Genomic DNA, 20,539 nt, shown 5'->3' with positions numbered 1-20,539 from the left:
AGTTTGCAAAGAGTTCACTTTGTCTGCCATCACAGTTGGTCAACAACTGAGGTAGAGCATCTTTGCTTTGGACTCTTGAATGTTTCTGTCTCTTGCACTTACTGCTTTGTAAAAGCCCACTCCTTCGCACCGCCTCACATCACCAAATCAATTAGGTTGCACTTAATTTAGCTCCGTGATTTTGGTATTAATTTGTTTTTATTTAACTTCTCACAGACTTACCTTTGTATGTAAGAGTTGTTTACTCCCCTGTGATCCAAATCATGGCTTAGAGTTGCTATCAGCAAAGCCAGAGTTTCTAAGTCAGTCAGTTTGCTCTACATGTCAAGAGTGATAAAAGTGAATTAGCTTTGTGATGAGCATTTATTTTGCACAGTGTGTTTTATATCTGATGTCTTGGGTTTACCTACGTATCAGACAGAGTTGTGGCCCAAGGAGGACAAGGACACAAAATGGTATGTTGAGAATAAGGGTTGTCTCTGAAGTTGTGGAGCACATTAATAATCATTTTACATAGGCCTCAACTCAGTTTTCAGAGGGAACATGATCTAGTCCTATGTATACTGATGAGAAGACTGATACAGAGGCAGTGACTTGTATAATGTCACGTCAGTGAAGAGAGACCAAGAGGATTTTTTTTAATGCTGGCCCCACAACTTTCAGCTCAGCTTCTCTATTACCTCGAGGGACTTAGGCTGTGTTCCCTAAGTAGATATAAAAATTTATTATACAAATGTCCTTGGAATAATCAGAAGGGGGAAAAGTCTTGCTTTTCATTGACCACTGTCAAATAAATTAACAGAAGTTTAAAACCTATGTAAAACAAAATTAATCAATATCTGACTCATTATTGAAGAGTTTATCCTGGAGCTCCAGCAAGAAGAGAGATTACAGTTTCTCTTTTGTGACTATAATGTATCTTTGAAATTGTTCAGTATAAATGGACAGAAAATTTACTTAGATCTGCCAGTGAGAAGCAAAGGCTGAACAAAGCTCCAGTATTCATACAGCATTTTGTCATGGGAGAAGAGTATCAGGCACAGGTCAGAACAGGAATTAGAACAGCTGGTGACAGCACTGCCACTGGGGGGCTGTACCTTCTCTACAATCAAATCTGTATTTTTTTTTAAGCAGTTACAACTTCTGTAGATTTGCTTCTGCCTTGTAGATAACGAAACCTGTCCTTAGTCTAGTCAAAAGACCTTTTTTTTGGAAATGACTGATTTTATGTTTCTCTTAGATGTGTCCCCAAATACTTGTTTTTCTCCTCAGGCTAGAGAAAATTGAGAGATGCATGTTAAATGCCATTCTGACTCTGGAATCTAGGACATGAAAATCAGTGTGGGGTGAATCCAATGTAGCTAGTGTCATGGTTTAACAAGACAGAAAATTAGCTCTATCCTGGACCAAATCAGTACAGTTAGGAATAAATTTATGGAAATGGCAGTGGAGACTGTCAGGATTCAAAAAATAGCTAGCAAGCTATCAGGATGGTCAGAGATTGCTAGGCTGCACATGGTACAAAACTAGCATGTCCATTTCAGTATGTAAGGAATATGAAATCCCTTCCTTTGTCTCTTCCAGCACATTTTTTTTTCTTTTTGTAAGACAAAGATTGTAGATGAAGGGAATGGCTCTTCATTATTGATTTATTGATACTGGACTTTACAAAAGAATTTATTTATTCTTTTGGAAGTGCTTACTCTGAAACAGTATAGAACAACTAATAACAATCATCTGTAATCATACGGAAGAAACACAATAATTCAGAATGAAAAGAAATATGTTGTTTTATTCAAGAAAATAAAAAGCCTATAAACAAGTTTTGGGAAAAATTCAAATCAATATATTTCTAATTTGGGCAATCATCTAGCCCTTCATTATTTGTAATGAAAAATGAATAGGCTGATTTTTAAATTATGTGTCTTGTAAGTGGAAGGTTTAAACATTTCTCAAAAGCATTGAAATGAGCATTTGTATTTTTTTAAAAATGGTCTAATGTTTGTCTAAAGCTGTACTCACCTTTGTGTTTGAACTTTAAAAAATTCTTGTTCAATATTTTAAGGAACCATCCTGAAACAGGGTCAGTCTTTCCCCACATTTTTGAGTTGCTTGTAGTGCAAGCATTAACTTTAATAGAGGGCATAATCATGTATGTGCCTTATTTGAGAGACTGCCATTGGGAACACTTGCCTGATAATTTCTAGAGGACTTAACTGTAACTGGGCATGTAGCAACAGGATAACAGTTTCACAAACCAAGGCCTTAAAGCTAGAAGTCTTCAGCAGAAATACTTTGATTTCACTAGTAAGACTATGGAATTAACACCTTTTTAACAAGACAGTCAGAACTATGCATCACTATACGATTTGTTTAGCCAGAAGATACTTAACAAAGAAACAGCAAAATGTACCTGAATTTTACCAGATTTTAAAGCAGCAAACATACACTGTGCTGTATTAAAGGCATGTCTCCAATTGTGATAAGCAACATTTTTCCGATAATTTTTCTTCACACTTAAAATCCATCTGCAGAGAACCTGTAAGAAACATCATCACATAGTTAATGGTATTAAAATCTTTTTTCTAATGACAACAGATTTTTCTGTAATCCTGCTGGACAACTGTCTGTCTTACAGAATAAAAATTTCCTTTCAGCTCAGTTAAGTTCAGATAAAAAGTATTTCTAATTGTGAACACAAGTAAGAATATGCTTACAGCCACTAGTTAGGCCTCTCACTGTGTATGTAATACTTGTGGGTTTGGGTTTTTACTAATAAAGGCTATGTGCTTCTGCCAGATGCACTGCTATTAATATAGAAACTGAGTTATGTTGAGCTAGGTCCCTTGGTTTAAATGGATAGGGGACAGTGCTCTGTGTTAAATACTGGCTGAGAATCAAGGCTTTGGTTCTAAGAAAAATCTTTATTGTTCCTAGTGAAAGATGTTGTACTGACAAAAATTAAGGTCCCATATCATTCACCTACATAAATGATTTCACACAGATAAAAGCAGAAATATTCTCTGCCATTCCATTGTTTAAAAATGACAGCTAGGCTCTTACCAGTTTTCTTTTGGCCTAGTATGGAAAGCTGATAGTGTAACTTCAAAGCTGTCAGTATTCTCTTGCTTCTATTGAGAAATGTAGTTATGTGTCTGTTGTCATGGTGTTAGCAAATCTGTTACACTAGGAACTAGAAGCCCACCCACTACTGGGCTCCCCTGACCACCCTCTCTTCTGTTGGGACATATCCCTTAAGGAAATACAAGATCTTGTCCTTACTACAAAGGTGAAACTAAGTACTGGAATATTCAAGAGATCGGACTAGCTCATACAGTACTCCTTTCAGCCTTTAAACACTACTGATCTAAACTGGGCTATAAACTAGTGACCTAGAAAATAAATACCTGCTTTCTTTTAAAGGTTTTTTTGCCTATGAAGTCCTCCAAATTAATCTTGCATTTTGATACTGAACTTTAAAAATTTTATTGAAAAATACAAAAAGCAAATATGGGGTATTTTAAAATTAAAGTTTTTACAAACAGAAATTGTATGTATTGAATGGGAGAGGCTAGGATATTGTCTGATCTATCTTCATGGCAAGGAGCAAAATAAGGATATTTGTCTATATCATCTCTCATAGTTGTAGACAGAATTAGAGCTATTGGTAACAACCTTCAGGGAAATTTCCATTGCCCACATAAACAATCTTTTTACTATCTCCAGTACTATAAATTTTCCCCTAGTCTTTATTCTAATCCTTTATGAAGGAAAGACAAAGCTAATTACTTTTACTACCTTGTAAGATCTTTCACTTACTTACAGAGTCTTACTGAAAAGTTGCTATCTTCTCCCTCCTCCTGGAGAAAACCAGTTTAATTCATTCTGACTATTTTTCTCAGTTACTTTTTACCAGTTTTGGTTTTGTTGGTTTGTTGTTTTTTGTTTTTATTTTTTGTAAAAGTAATTTGTATTTCTATGTGTCACTTCAAATATGAGCTACAGTATAATAATTACTCTGTGGGCCCAACTCTGCCAGTAAAGAATTAAGTTTGTCCCTTTTTTTACTACGGTGGCATTTTACTGATGTTCATGAGGTTTCTGCTACAAGTACCTGCAAAATGTGTTTTTCTGTTACCAGTACCTAGTTTTTTCCTGACCATTTCTAGCTTACGTATTTAACTATTTCCATTAGTCTTTATGTATTTATTCTTGCTGTTCTTGAAACATTGCTAAAATTTGCAAACTAATTGGAATTTTAACCAAGTCCTCTACTTTCACCCTTCAGGATTTCTAAAAGCATGTTACAATCCATTAACCAATCTATTAATAATTCAGTAGAACTGAACTGAGGACAAATCCCAGTACCACACACACTTTAGATACCTTCCTAATTTGCTAATGGCTCTTTAATATGAATTTCCAATTATATTAAACGTAGGCTTTTTTCTCTAGTGTCCCTATTTTCTAATAATTAAGCTGTCTCTTTATGTAAAGGCAGCATTTGACAGCATTCATACCTCATGTTTCATTTGGAAATTTTGCACCAGGTTGAGGTCTGTGAACATTCGAATTGTACACAGTGTTGTTTCAAAATCTGATAGCTCAAAATCACTGAAGTTGAAGTCAGTTAGCTTGAGAGATTGTGCAGATGGTACTACAGCAGCCTGGAGAAAAACAAGAGAACACAGCTTAGCACTGGACACAAAATAAGTGTAACATAAATATCTGCTTTTTAAACAAGAGATGCTAAATTTTACCTTTTTGTTATCCTGAAACCTGATGATTACTTGTCGCTCATCTTTTCTTAGCCTTTCTTGTTTAATATTACCTTATTTACTTAGATTTAAAATTACATTTCTATGGATCAAGAGAACAATAAAAGGATTACCTGGTCAATCTGTTATCTAAGTCATCTAAAGCAAACTTTAACCAAGAGTGTGGATGAAACTGAGAGACTGAGAAAGCAAGGCCGTGGAGTTGTAAGTTTGTTTTTATGGACATGCAGACTTCGAAGTCTGTAACTGTTCACATTTCTCTAAAAATGCTCAGGAAAGAGATGTCACTAGAACAGAATTCCTAACACAATCCACATCCAGTGCTAAGGTAGAACATGTCTACAGGCAGAGCTTTCTCAGACTAGAAGCCTGAAAAATTAGGGTTTACTTTTAATCAATAATCTTTGAAACCTTTGGACAATGTTTTTAATGTGAATTTAGTACAATCATAAATCTTGAATGCAAATTTGATATAAAAAGTATATAATATAAAGTATATATATTATATATAACATAACAGCATAATATATATAATAGAAAGTATATATATATAAAATATGTAAGTATACAATATACAATATATTTGATATAAAGTATACAAAAAACCCACAAGTCTATACTTTTTAGAATCTAACTTTTAATATCAGTAACATTTGCATATGTTACATGTATTACAACTATATGTTTTACAACTCTGTTTTTTATATATTTTTTCTAGTTATTATTCAGTGCAAGGTTTTGTGTAGTTCTGTTTTATTTAGCAGCACAGATGTAACCAGAGAGATTGCATTCAATCCCTGAAGAGAAGTCATAGGAGATGTGTTGCATTCTGGTCTCATCAGTGCCTCTATCAACAGGCAACAGCATCATAGGACTGAGGTTCAAAATCTGTGACACTAACCATTCTAAAACTATTCTTAGTCTAGTGCCTTGTTCTGTAGCACTTTGCTCATTCAGGTGAGTCCCACATTACTCATCTTGTGCTCCCCTATGTCTACCTTCCTCTCCATCCCTCCCATTTTTTGGGGGGGGTGATGCTATCTCCCCTGAATGTCTGCTCCAACAGACACAAAAGGACAGACTAAGCAAAGCCTGTGCTCTGAACTACACTTGAAATCACATCTGTAGTTATTCCTGAGGCAGTGATTTCTAAACACAGAATTACATGTGAATAGAAAATGGTGCTGCACAGAAAAGTAATCATTAAAAAACAAAAACAAAAACAAAAACAAATTAAATACAGAATTTCTGTGTAAGGCTACAAAGCTGCATCTGAACTTGGGATGCGTGAAAGGTGCAAAAGATACAAAATACACAACATTTATACTCAGAAGAATTCTCAACATTTTGCTTCTGAAATATGGAAGCACTGTGAACTGACATTTCATCAGCTGTTACTGTCACTCAAGAGAAAGGCAGTCTGTGGACTACTGGTTCTCCTGCAATTGCAGGTCTCTGGCTAACCTGTATCTCTGATTGTGGGCACTGTAATGTTTCCCTTTTATGTGATACATTGAGCCAACTCAGGAAGTGATCAGTTTAAGCTTCACTATGATTATTATTTCTGGAAGATGGTCATCTACAGGTTTAGAGATCACCTATGTGTAAGGAACTGCCTTTTTTTATTAATAGTAAAAAATTCTATTACCGCTGTTACCTGCAGCTCCCTTGTTTCCTCCTCAGCAGCAGAAGCATGGTATGAGAGAACCTACGAAAAGAGAAAAGCAGCCCTTAGTATGAACAGAACAGTGATGCTATAAAAAGGTATTTTTTCTAAGGCAGAATTTTCAGCTTGCAGCTGCATGGCACTGCATTGCATTTGCTGATGTAACCTAGTGTCTGTGCAGGACCCACACTGGTTTAAGGGAGCTTATGAGGAGATACCTGCAGAGAAACTTATTGTGATATTTAGGCCAAGAAAACAAATAGTTTCTATAAAAGACCAGAGGACTCTGTTTTTCTCTTTGGACAGTTTTCATGCCCTACTTTTCAAAGACAAATAATACAAGAAATGGCTATAATTATAAGCCTGACATTGCTATTATAAAACTTACAGGAGTTTATTCAGACATAAAAGAAAGTTTTGCCCTAACTAAAGCTTGGGAAAATCTCTGAAAGAAAATGTGTTTCTTTAAATTAAAAAAAAAAAGCTCATATTTTTTAGATGCTGAGAACACAGGACATGAAAATGTTACAAAGTTTTTTTAGCAACTAGAGACTGAGTTTTTATAAAGAAGCCATCTAACATGCTAGCCTGTCTGGAGTTCCTATATTGTCTACAAAGTGCTATAGTAGGAGAGAGAATTGCTAAAATACCATATAAACAAACTTTTTTTTTAGCAATGAAACTATTTTGCTGATAATTTTGCCACATTTTTTTTTAACATGACTTAATACAGGTTTGTGTGAGAGGAAAAGGGGTACAATAATCCCCAATTTAGGAATTCTGCAAACACTGTTTACATAATGACTGTGATGAGATCCAAAGTCTACAAATTTTTCATTTTCAGGCTCAAGTTATCACCTCTTCTCAGATTAAAACCCTCTTCAGCCATTAAATTTAACAGCAACCAATTCAAAGACTGAGATGATGATGTTCGTCTTGATAGTTTGATGGAGTCTGAGGAAATTGCAATAATGATGCTGTTACTAAAAAAAAAAAAAACAAAAAAACCCCACAAGTTTTTCTAAAGGACTGAGCCAAAGTCATCACAGGAAATTTCAGACAAGAAAAGGAAGCCCTTAATCTCCCTAACTATTTCCCTTTCCTACACAACAGAACAAATGTGCTATGCAGCCAAAGTGTGGCCTCATATAGGGGAAAGATGCATTCAGCTCACCACTAAATCTCATGAGTAAAGTTACAATGCAATAACAAACAAAATAGTCTGCTGGCAGATATGGAAACAAGCAGAAAAATACCTGTCCAACTCAACAGGCCCAATGTTCTTCTCCCAGGGGAGAAGTTTCTATTCAGTATCCATGTGAGTAGCTGCACTTATGTGTTTTATAGACAGGGTCTGCAGAAAGTGAGGATCTGTTTTGGGCTAATCAAGGACCATATAGATTTTGAGCTCACCTCTAATGTCACCATATGCTTGGCCATGGCTCTTTCTACAGCTTCATACATCTGAGTATTCTGGATCCCCAAGCCACAAAAGATGACAAATGCTTCTAGGAACTGTTCATCATTTCTGTTGAAAGCTTTGATTTTGCTCAAGTTTTGTTCCATCTTATTCACAAGCTGGCAAACCCCTGTGCCAGGATACAGAAATGAAAAGAAGTAATACAGAGAATTGCCAAATTATCATGTATTGTACGGAACACTGAGAGAAAAATTGAGCCTAGAACAGTTTAGCCTTCAGTATAAACCAATAATAGCCATAGAAATGACACGTAGGAGTGCTGTAGGATTTTCCCTGAAATTTTTAGAGTAAATTCACTATAATGTAGAATAAATGCTAAAATGTTATATATTACTTGGTAGACTCAAAAGTAGTTACTAGAATTTGTAAAACAAAAATGTAGGTCTTTACAGACTAGGATCATTTGCATCCTAACTTTTATTAGTAGTAGTATTCTAGATCCCTAAAGACAATTTGTCCTTTTTGAGGCTAATGAAGTTTTTGTAACCATGCCAAAAGAATAGTTATTAAAGTCAGAACAGCGGTACACAGAGTTTTTACTTCTTATTTGAATTACTATTCAACATCTTTTAAAATAAACTAATAAAACAGAGAATACCTAAGTTGAGGCTCAAAAAGCTTAAGCATACTAGCAGATTCTGTGAAGACATGGTTGAATTACACCCTGCTGCAACTACTAAACTAATTTAAAAGTTTCTTACTGAATTCAACTTGTTAGGTTTAAATTTATTGATAGTTGCACTGGTTTTTATTTTCTGTTAAGAATTTCTGGACATTTCTGTGCACAAACCATTGAAAGGTCTGACAGGTAATGTCTACCAAATCTTGCTGCAGCTTAATTCTCTGACAACATTGCCAGCAGACAGAAATCCTCACATATACCTCACTTTAATTTTACCTAGTGGGTGGCAGTTTCTGCTAAAAATTAAATATTAATTAAAGAATATTAATTAAAGCAGTTGCATTGTAAGTATATGATACATTGTCTTTAGCCAAAACTGCTTTGGGGATGATTATGTCTTAAGTGAGTCCAAATGTTTTCTCACTCTCATGAGTGTAAGTACAGTTTCATGCATAAAAGTTAGCTTTTAAAATAAAAGCTGCAAAAAATTATCCCAATAAACAGAATTATAAATTCTGATAATAAATGAAAAATCTTTATTTTCTATAAATTGCTACTGCCTGCCAGTTTGTATAATTAATGTATTTTGCAAAGAACATTTTGCAGCAGAAAGAGTAAAATATTATGTATATATTTAACCAGGAAAAGACAACATAACTATTTAGCATGGTATTCCCAGAACACTCTTAAGAATTCTTTCTTGCGACAATAGAGCTACTCCTAATTTTCACAAGATATATGAACAGAATATGAATGTCTTGTGCTTCACCACTGTAAGGTCAGGAAGGCTGCATTTGCCTATGGGTAGGGAAAAAATTATAATCAATACTATTTTACAACAGTATCAACAGGGAACGTTATCAGCAATTACTGTAAGGTCTTGCCAGTGTGAATAACTTTCTATGTGAAGGCATTTCCAGCTTTTAGTATTCCATGTTTACAGACTAAAAAAGCCTATTGAGGTTCATAATTAAAAGTAAAAACAGTCTTTGCGGGAGCAAGTGTGTATCTTCCCTGTCAGATTAGGTAGACCAACTGAGAAAAAGAAATGTTGCACACACATGCAAACTGTTTTTAGACGATCATTGTTCATGTGTGTAGAAGTTTTAATGTCTGGTGACAATGGAAAACTGTCCTGTTTCCAAATTACATTTTGGTTTGGGAACATATTTTAGTACCTAAATCTCCTCTGAAGAGATCTGTAAGCATGTTATAATTGTATCTGTGAACTGCAGTGGCAAGGATTGTTGTATAGGAATACTGTAAACAGCATCCTGAACCTGAATGGGATTGAAATTACTAGACACTTGAATGCTAGTGAAAATATATAATCTCAGAAAATAAGGTTTCAATAAGAACAAGATTAACTTTCCCTGGGAAAAAAAATGGTGATTTATAAAACATTATAAGAAAATCTCATGAAACTCAGATCTCTGTTTATTTCTATTTATGGATTTATAATTATTTCCATAGCAACTGTGATGTAATGAACAAGAGATTAACACATAAAAATAAGCCACAAAAACAAATTAATTCTTAAAAGACACCACATTTGAATGCACATAGTGTCTCAAAAAATGACAAAACTGCAATAAATATACTATGTAGTACTTAAAACGCTTTGATTGTGAACTCTTTCAAAAGCTTCCCCAAAGCATTGAGAGGTCCACACAATACAATACAAAGATCTTTTTACTTGGACATAAGTATAAAATCACAGAAAGATTCTGTAAAGCTTTCACCATATATCTCAAAAATGAACAAGTCAGGAGATAAGAAAAGTTAGTTTTATCTTTCTTGCCAGTAAGATTTCCTTGATTTTGCTGTGGACAGTTTTTCCCATCTCATTTTCCAAATTCTGGTTTTCTGTATACTAATCTTAAGAAGTAGACTTATAAAAGTAGTCTTTCATAGTGTATAGTATGCTAAAGGAACTTCTGGGTATTGTCCCAAAGACAATAGTCCCTTGGCCTTCCTGATTATTAAAGATCTAAACATTAGGCAAACCTTAAAAGACTCTGAAGAACACTTTACTATAAGAATTACTAAAATTTGAAAAGCCCACCTACGTTTCGGTAGTCTGACCAAAACTTTCTGTTTGAGCTTCCACAGAAAACTGCAATAGAAAAATCCTATAAACTATATGAAAGGAGATGCAACCATTTTATCAGAGCTAACATCATAGTGAAGTAAGTCTAATCGAAGTTCAACAGTTCAATCTTCTACTACTTGGTCTAGTAGAATACTTAAAGCAGAGTAATACCAGAACTAATGCATGCTGCTACCTAGGAATCAGTATATTTTATGTTCTGTTTGCTTGTAGAACTTAGTGATGCCAGGAAAGCAGGCTGATACCCATTCTATTCTTCATGGGACAACAAAGTCCTGGTAACTTCCAAAAGCATCATTATCCCTTTAAGGTGAACCTGAAATTCATTGAAAGACTTAAAGCTCATTAAACTTATTCATAGAATAAGTTTAATAATAAGATGACACTCTCAAAAAAAATTAGTTGCATGCTCATCTTTGAGGACCCAGGCCATAGCCAACTAGATATTTTCAGGAAATTAGAGATAAATAGGCTTCTAAGTTTCCATAAGCATCTAGGCCTATGTGGACCTAAGTGATGTCAAATTACTTCTGAAAACATTACCCTAGGAAGCTGGTGGTACTATGGGGACTCTTTAAAATAGAAGGAAAGTAGTTGTAGAAAAAGCAGAGGAGATGCTAGGGAGATATTTACACAGGGTAGCTCTAGGGATTTGAACTCATGTCTTAAAATAGGACTGTCAGCTCCCTGTGTAATCCACAGATGGAAATAGGCTCTTTCAAAGGACAGTTCAGGGCACCAAAATTGCATTCTAAGGTATGAATCTTTACATAGCCAAGTCTCATCCGAGGAAACTGTCACTACCTGTCACGTTCAGCTTGCCTTCCAAATGCCACCACTGGTCCCTAAAATCCTGGCACTACAGATACCTCAGGCCTGAAGAGGTAATTTACTAATTTATGCTTTTGCTTCCTTTCACTGACTTGTTAAAAATCTACACAAGCAAGAGAGGTCACTGACTCTCTGAACAGGAAGTTATGAAGATAATTTTACTTACATAAGATTTTCCTATTCAAAGAAGCTATAGAAATAGCTAAGTATCATAAGAGTGTTGTATATACTTGATAACTTACATAGAGTCAAGGTTGCAGTAAACTTATTGGTTGAAAATGTGATAATTAAGGATCTTTTCTCCTTGGGTGAGATTCCATGTTGCGGAGATTTTACTGTGGACCACAGAAATACTTCTATGAAATGTATAAAATTACTTTTTTTTAAAGATACCTACCTATCACTTTATTCTTTTTCCCATTTTTTATTGGCATACACAGCAAACTCTTTATGTGCTGACTTACATTTTCTGCATTGTCATTCTGTTAAACAAACAAACAAAAAAATACAGTTACAATTTTAAAGACTTACATTCAAGTGTCGGAAGTTAAAAAGCTGTAGTGCTGAAGTCTACAGCAACAATGTTTTAGAGTTTGCACATCTTTGGCTGGATGGTATAATAAACACTACCTGATACAGGCTTTGGTGAATTACAGTACAAGTAATGATGATAATCTCCATTCGGTAGGAGTTTACAATGACTTGCATAACTGTGTTGAACATGTTCTAATTTTGTTAAAAGTTCTTTCATTAGAAGGTACCACTATCACGAAAATGAAAACTTTGTACCAGGACAGTGCTCCACTTAGTGCAGCTGAAAAGGGATCAGATGGCCTTCAGGCATCACATTTTTACTCTTATCAGGTGATGAGCTGTAAAAGGAAATGACCTTTCCAGCATAAACCCTCATTTGATATATGGCAATGTAAAGAAGAGATGTTATAAAACAACAGCTGGCCTTAAGCTAACTGTGTATTTTGTGGCAGAATTTCTTTTTAAATCTTTTCCTTTGTTCGAGGTGCCTTGATTAATCAATCCATCAACACAATAAAAGAAGGCTTAGTGGAGACCAAATTATGATCCAAAGAATGAGAGAGATGGGAAAAAGTACCACCAACTAGGTCAATATTCTATAGTCTGAAGACCTTTTATCATCTTATGCTCTGAGAGAAGGAAACTGAATTTATTTGAGGGATGAAAGGGTAGAAAAGTGGAACAAAAAATCAGTGTATCTTTTTCAAATACCTGGTGATAAAAGGATGTAGTTCTACTCTGACTGCTCCAGAAATTACATTTGGTCTAGTCTCTAATTGTATGGAACACCAAAAAAATGGGTACACCTTAATATTTCAGATCAAAAAGCTATTTTGCTTTTGCTTTTTTTTTTTATTTATTTAATGTTTGTTGCTCTGTTCTCTAGTTCTGTGCAAAGACAGTAGACAGTTTCTTTGCAGACAAATGCACAAACACTGTAATGCTTACAAGTGTCAATAGGAAATTTAATTATTTCGTGGAAGCATTACATGATTGCATCATGACGGATAATTTACATGACTCCAGGAACTTAAATGCTATTACTTAATAGTAGCCCATTATTGGGAGGGTATATGGAATAATTCAAGAGCAGGGCTTGCTGTTTTCTCAACTGTGGCATATCTGTGAAATCAGCACAGAGTATAAGAATCAGCATCTCTCCCTAGACTTCTCCAGCAAGGGCAGCTGAGAAACACAAAGTCAAGCCTGCATGAAAATTGGTTTGTAGCTACCCTGAGAAGAACCTGTGGTTTCACGGGAAAGTTCAGATTTGTTCAAAGTCAAACTGGAGTGGAGATAAGATCACAGTGCTCTGTCTGACCAAGTGTTAACGGATAGGGAGCAGATTAAGCAAAAAACAGGCCTAAGTACTTTTAGGGAATCTTGTAGGTACCTGAACTTTGTCTCCACTGCACTGACTTCATTGATTCAGGAAAGAACATGTACACAGGACTGCTGAAGCTTAGCATTTGGCTTCAATACTGTCCTTGTAAAATGGCCTGGACCTGTCCTGGCAACACCACAGCTCTTCCACAAATAAATCCAAGCTGTTGTTCTGCCTCATGACCCTACCTAGGTAGTTGAGGCCACCAAAAAATTTACAAAGCACAAAGATATTTTCAAAAGGTCAGTAAGCATGCTATTGAATGTCCTTCAAAAAAGAGGCGAGCTACAGTTTCTAGGGCACTAAGTGCATCTGGGATTTCCCTCCTGGCAGGGTTCATCGGATTTCAAAACGTTTAGCCTACAGCCCTACCTTGAGGCTGCTTCTACCCTGTGATGGAGGTACAGCCACTGTATATTGAAAAATGTTATCCAAAATTCCTTCCAGCAGTGCTTTTTTTTTTTTTTTTTTTAGAGTTTCTTTTATATGCATAAGGTAAAAGTCATCTAGATTTCAGGGAAAAACATAAACCTACTCTAAACCTACTGAAAAAGTGAAAAGGCTGTTTCAGAAAAACAGCTTTTTGGATGACTCTCAAAGAATTTTATTTTAAAATGTCTTTAGATAATCACCTCTTTCTTGACTTATATAATGCAGTATGTCCATCCATTTCTATTCTACTTCTACTCTTGCAGTTAAGCTAGCTTTAGGCCCTGTACAGCAAAGTGCTGAGTGTTCAATTCTTGTGTTGCTCAGTCCTTCATAGAAACCCACATCCATGAAACCTTGCACAGAGAAAAGGGGAATCAAGACAGCTCCCTACCATAAGCCTGCACTTTCTTTCCACTTTGTTCTTCTGTATGGAACACTGTACCTTTCCATTGTGCACCTTTCTGACCTTCCCATTGTGCATCTCAGAACAAAGAATTTGGTAAAAAGCTATCTGCTGATCATAACTCCTCTCCCTGTAACACTCTCCCTAAGCCCCTCTAGCCAATAAACTTAAATAAATTAAGAGCATACATCTTTCTGATTTCTGCACTGGCAGGAAATACAGAACTACAAATGTGCTTTTTGTGGATGATGGCTTTGAAGGTGAACTGACTGTAATCCAAGTCTTGAAAAGTGACCTTTTCTCCTAACTCTCCAGTATTTGCTAGTAGTACACTGTACCACGAGCTCATGCTTGATGAAGTGTGAAGCAAAAGCTCCCAAAGTAAAGTGAAGTTGCTCCTTCTCCAAAACAGCAGAGAATGTGTCCCTATAACATTAATCTTTTCCAGAACAAGAAGGGAAGGAACTGAGAGCCTCCCAGCACTCAAAGTAAACTATAGAGGATTACTCTGAAAGGCTCCCACTGTTCATCACTTAAACATTTGCCACAGAACATACTGCAAGCTCTCCACATCTCACTATTTACTGAAAAATTAATTTTAGGCTTTTTTATTAATGTCTTTAGGGATAAGTCTCTCCCCTGGTAACCCATCTCACTGTGTGAGTATTGTACCATTTCTTCACTGATAATGAATTCTATCAAGCAAATGTACCTTCCTTTGTGTTTGCATAATTCTGATTGCAGCCATCAAATCAATAGGAATAATAAGGGAAAACAAAAATTATTAGAAAATGAAACAGAAAAAATATTTTCCATTTCTGAATTTCAAATCTGAGCTTATTTAACTTACTGTCCACGGAAATCTTCTGTCTTTGCAGACATCTGGGATGTTGAGAGGCTCCATTGTATTCTTGACATACTGAGCATACATGTAATTGATTTTGTTTGTATCATAGTCCCTGAAGGATAGAACATTGTTATGATATGCTTAGTATGAAAACGGGTCATTTCATTATGCAAAACAGGTAATTGTAGTATCTTTCCTGTATAAGGAAAGGATTTAACAAATATATATGTAATGGAGTTGAATTCAAATCCTGTATTCTAACCCAGATGTCATCACAAAGCTGAAGAGTGGATTGATTTATACTTTCTACCATTTCTTTAATATTCAACAATGGGAACACTGAACACCAAACTTAAGAAATAAACAAATCAGTACAGTTTATGTAGATGAAGCTGAAACAATGAGCAACTGGGTTTATATTGAAACAAACAGAACTTTCTGAAAACAAATTCCATTTACAAATCTGACACACTTGAAAAATCAATACTTGTTGAATTCACATATTCTTTAAATGGAATGCAGAAGGCAACATTTGTGAATTTTCTGCTTCTAAGTTCATTTCAAATTTATTCTAAAAGTAAAGGCACAATCAGTGTTTCATAAGGATTCTGTTACTGAAATATAACTTTATTCAAAGCCAGATCATAAAACATTTTCACAGAATTAATAATATATTTTTTTAGCCATGATGTATTTAACTGAGGCATTTGAATTCTCTCAGACCCTTTGCCTGCTTTGTAAGAGGACATATGTCCTAATAAAACCTATTCCCATCAAGTTCCTCTAGTTTCCCTCTGACATTGTACTTCATATATTGTTCTGGTGTAAGGATGTTCACATGGCTGGAGGAAGAGCATTATTCTTTCATTAGTTCACAGACTTATTTATACAAGGCAATGCCCTACAATTCTGAAAACTGATCTGAGTTGGGGTTTCTTTCACGGTTCTTGATTACATACTAAGCCTGAAATTTTGTTATGTAAAGCGGTACTTCCAATCTAATCCATGCCATTAGATTTTTTCTATTGCCCAAAATCATGCAAAATCATGCAAAGTAGTTCTAAATCCAGTGGCTGACTCACAGTACAGTTCTTGACACATAAATTGTGCTGTCTCATGAGTGAGATCCAGATATGCAATTCAACCTCCAAGATTCCTTCCCTACCAGTTATGAGAAATAATTTACTGATGGCCATGCAAGCAGTAAATTACCTTTTGAATACATTACTAGTAACTATGAAAGTGATAATGAATAGACAGAGGAAATTCTCTTCATCATTCTCATAGTGTAGAAGAAGTAAACAGGAACTTCTCCTTTCAACCTGTGATCTTACTAGCCTGTTCTACCTCTGTACTTTCTGGTTGTACATTGTCTAAAACTGTAATACAGCTCAAAAGCTGCTCAAGCCACACACTTTGGACATAACTTTCTAATATATTAAATAAAATTTAATATAATGAATGTTCACTGCAAAAAAGATCAAAGTGATAAAAAAATCTTTATTTTCTCTCTGTACACTGTACCTATAGCAGTGCATTTTATATACAACTGTGTGGCACTCTTTTGACCAATTAGAAACAACTGGTTTTGATGACAGAGAAAGGTAATGGAGACAGTAATTTTCAAATACAGTAACTTTCAAATACAGTAATTTTCAATACAGAAGTTCAGACTAAGCTTGGGAACTATTTAATCTGGGTATTTTAATTCAACTATTTCTACATAGTTGCATTCCCTCCAGTTGAGCTTCTTAATAGCTTTTCAAAGGTGACTGATAGAACTTTAGGACTTTGTTCTCGATTTAGTCAGTGATATTCTTTGAGTCAGCTTCCCTATCTATGAATCACAGAATGATAGAATTGCCATGCTTGGAAAAGCCCTCTGAGATCATCAAGTTCAACTGTCAACCCAAAAAAACCCACTATGCTCACTACAGCATGTCCTCAGGTTCCTCATCTACAGTTTTTTTAATATCTCCAGTGACGGTGATTCCACCACCTCCCTAGGCAACCTGTCCCAGTGCCTGACCACTCTCTCGGTAAAGAAATTCTTCCTAATATCTAGTTTAAGCCTCCCCTGGTGCAACTTCAGACCATTCCCTCTAATGCTATTGTTATATGCTTGAAAGAAGAGGCCAGCACCAATTTCCCTACAACCGCCTTTCAGGTTGTTTTAGAGAGCAATAAGGTCTCGCCTCAGCATTCTCTTCTCCAAACTGAACATTCCCAGTTCCCAGTTCCTTCAGCCTCTCCTCATAGGACTTGTTCTCCAGACCCTTCACCAGCTTGTTTGCCCTTCTCTGAACTCACTCCAGCAGCATAATGTCTTTCCTGTAGCAAGGAGCCCAGAACTGAAGACAGTGCTGTGTACTGGGGCATGCTCACTTCTCTTCTGTTGGCCACACCATTCCTGATAAAACCAGGATGCTGCTGGCCTTCTTGGCCACCTGGGCACACTGCTGGCTCATATTCAGCTGGGTGTCAACCAGCACCCCAGGTCCTTTTCCACCAGGCAGCTTTCCAGCCACTCCTCCCCCAACATGGCAGAATAGAATAAAAGTTAATAATAATAAATGAATGAATAATAATCAGTAAATAACCATGAAATTACAATAATTATTAAAAATTATTAAAATCATAAGTAGGATTAGTAGCTACTGATGTGGATATGTCTACAACATAGTCATCTACGCAGATTTCTTACAGATCAGTTTTAGAACAGCCCACCAACTTCAATCTTTACTTGTCCCATTTTGTACTTTTGCACTTTGCCTTGCAATACAGCTGTGTACTTATACTTGACAAAATGATTAAGCCTCTACTCTCTCGTTCTGCTCAGTGGGATTTTAAGGCAACAGGGTTTGTCTATGTATATTTCAGGGCAAAACCTGCTCTATAAAAACAGCCGTTATGCCTGGTAACTAATTATAATAAGTTTGGGGAAAAAATACTAAAAACATAGTTTCTTCAGCATTCTGCTGGGATAAACACAAGTTTGAATCATTTTACCTCTTTAGATTTTCAGCTGTATCTTCTAATTCGTCAGATTCCATGTGAAACACACTGGAAAATGAATCCTGAAATACCAAACCAATACTTTAATTTATAGGTGTATAGGTTTGTTGTAAGTTAGAATAGTAGTATTAATGAAAAGCTTGTTGCAGTTATAAGAATCTATTCTGTAATAAAGACAAGTGTAAAACTATTAACTTCATTTCACACGTAGCAGCAAGCATACAGGATCCTACCACAAAAATATATTTTGATACAACTTTAAGTATCATTGAAATGTCTTGAATGTGGACTCATCAGTCAAAGAAGAAATGCCAGTATTTACAAGCTGTGCCAAATTTAACTATCAGCACAGAACTTCTTCATTTTAACATTCATCCAACTCTTGACCTGCTTTGCTTGGATGGGTGAGGACATCAGAACCTTTTGAACATAATGACTGGTCTACATGTTGCTTTTCACTCACCTTTTTTTTAACAGTTGAGAAGCCTGAATATAGGGAAAAATAGATTATCTCTGTACTAAAGATTCAAACTAGAGACTGCAAACTACATGTAGGAGTTTATCTAACTTGCAACAACACTGTGAATATGTGAATACAAAAATTATGTAAACTTCTGTTCTGTATTCTTCTCTGCAGGAGTGACTCTTCCAAATACAGTGAGAGATGAGATTGTGACAGATGGTCACATGTGCTGTGTGTTCTCTGCTACAGAACCTCAAAGTACTTCCTCACTTCCAGATGTTGGTATACCCGTATATGTAACAAGTACTAAAAGTAAAATTAGAAATGCCAGTACAAGACTGAGGCATGCAACATAATATCCTGCTCCTTGTTCTGCAGCATATTTTCAATAGGAAGGAAATACAGGTGGGGAGTTTTGAAAGGATTTTGTGCTATGCCATGATTCTGTTATATCCTCCTTGTCCTGATATACTCAAATAGAAAGTGCTGTCAAAACTGATTACGCAGAGGAAGCAAAGGATACATTGTTTATCTCCCAGCCTTTTTTCCATTCTGCATCAGTAGCTAAGAAAATGTCTTCTGAAAGAGTTCAACATTCAAGATCTATGACATAGGAGAGAGCTTAAACCCACAGTTTACCAGCAAGTAATGTTGCAAAGTGAATAGATAAAATGGCAACCTGGCCTACACAAAGATCAAAGCCTCCCAAGTCAACACCTAACCTGAGCAGATGATGTAAAAGAAAAAGGCAGAGGATGAAAAGATAACAGAACATATTATGGATTTGAAATACTATTGAGTCAGAATAGAGAGAAGCCCATACTGTTCCCAGGGAAAAAGCATTCTGCCCTTAGACAAGAAACATACTCACTGTACAATCTTCATCCACTATGAAGATGGTACACCTTTGCACTTGCATGAAGGATATTATAGTGGCAGCTATCTTCTTCAAAATTACTTCCAAAGACTGCTGCTCTTCAAAAATGAGGCTGGCAAGATCAAGAAGCACCTAGGGAAAAGATCTTTTGTGAAATTTTGACTAATTGCAATTTAAGCAATGATTACCATTATTACTGTTGTTTAAATCTTCTCTTCTTTGAATCAAGGAAGACAACATGTATGTCTGTGACTGAAATTAAGTTTTGTCTCTCACGCAGACTGCAAGGTAACAGTAAGAGCCAGTTAAACACTTCTAATGGAAGAAATAAATATCACAGTTAGTTAGTTAGTTAGCTGTGTGAGGTTTTTGATCACAGAGACAGAATCAATTTAGCAGTTAATCAAATGAAACCTGAGAAAACCAGACAACATACAGTTATTTACCCTTGGAAAACCTAATAGCTTACTGTGACTAATGTGGGCATTCTAAAACCAGTGATATTTAAATTTCTTAAGAATTCTGAACACGATTATTATCTGTTGTAAGTCTATCAGATCCTAACAAACTCATTTGGTGAAAACATCATTTAGGAATAGTCTGCTGTATTTCAAAGATGCTGCTGAAGGATTTAGCTGCTCAGATGTGCTTATATGATATTTCTTTTTTCCTCACAAGAAGCATAGAGCCAATCTGAAAAGATGATTACCCAAGTCTGTACCAATTTACAAATGCTCATAGTCACTTGGAAACTCTGTCCTACTAGAAAGCTTTTAAAACAACTGCTCTCTAGTTGTTTCTCCAAAATCTCTCCATACACTATGTGGCAGATAAATTCACATTTGAAGGTCATGGCATTAATATCCCATCAGTTATAAAGATGGATGCAAAATACAATTACATTAGTCAGAAGGAAATTCAGTTTTCCATCTGATCATTACTCAAAATATGGTTAGTGACTATTCCTAGTTGTAGTAGACTAAAAGAGCAATGTGTATAACCTCTACCATTCTGTAGGGATAATTCTATCTGATGGAGTAGGTACACCTCTGGTTGTGTAATATATATAGTAAGCCACAGGATGACTTCAGGAAATG

At 35.6% G+C, this 20,539-nt stretch overlaps 1 protein-coding gene across 1 annotated transcript in view; it reads right to left on the bottom strand.

Annotated features, from left to right (window-relative positions):
* Nucleotides 1–20,539, bottom strand: part of PDE5A (phosphodiesterase 5A) — a 56,239-nt gene that overhangs the window by 9,766 nt on the left and 25,934 nt on the right. The window contains exons 6-14 of the mRNA XM_008501804.2: nucleotides 19,437–19,574; nucleotides 18,097–18,164; nucleotides 15,091–15,199; nucleotides 11,885–11,969; nucleotides 7,858–8,033; nucleotides 6,427–6,486; nucleotides 4,521–4,667; nucleotides 2,414–2,539; nucleotides 223–317 (exon numbers count right to left, since the gene is read on the bottom strand). Of these exons, the coding sequence (XP_008500026.2) occupies nucleotides 223–317; nucleotides 2,414–2,539; nucleotides 4,521–4,667; nucleotides 6,427–6,486; nucleotides 7,858–8,033; nucleotides 11,885–11,969; nucleotides 15,091–15,199; nucleotides 18,097–18,164; nucleotides 19,437–19,574 (1,004 nt within the window). The remainder of the gene's footprint in view (nucleotides 1–222; nucleotides 318–2,413; nucleotides 2,540–4,520; nucleotides 4,668–6,426; nucleotides 6,487–7,857; nucleotides 8,034–11,884; nucleotides 11,970–15,090; nucleotides 15,200–18,096; nucleotides 18,165–19,436; nucleotides 19,575–20,539) is intronic.

Source organism: Calypte anna, chromosome 4B, assembly GCF_003957555.1.
Source record: "Calypte anna isolate BGI_N300 chromosome 4B, bCalAnn1_v1.p, whole genome shotgun sequence".
NCBI lineage: Eukaryota > Metazoa > Chordata > Aves > Apodiformes > Trochilidae > Calypte > Calypte anna.
This window is presented reverse-complemented; position numbering and strand designations above follow the sequence as displayed.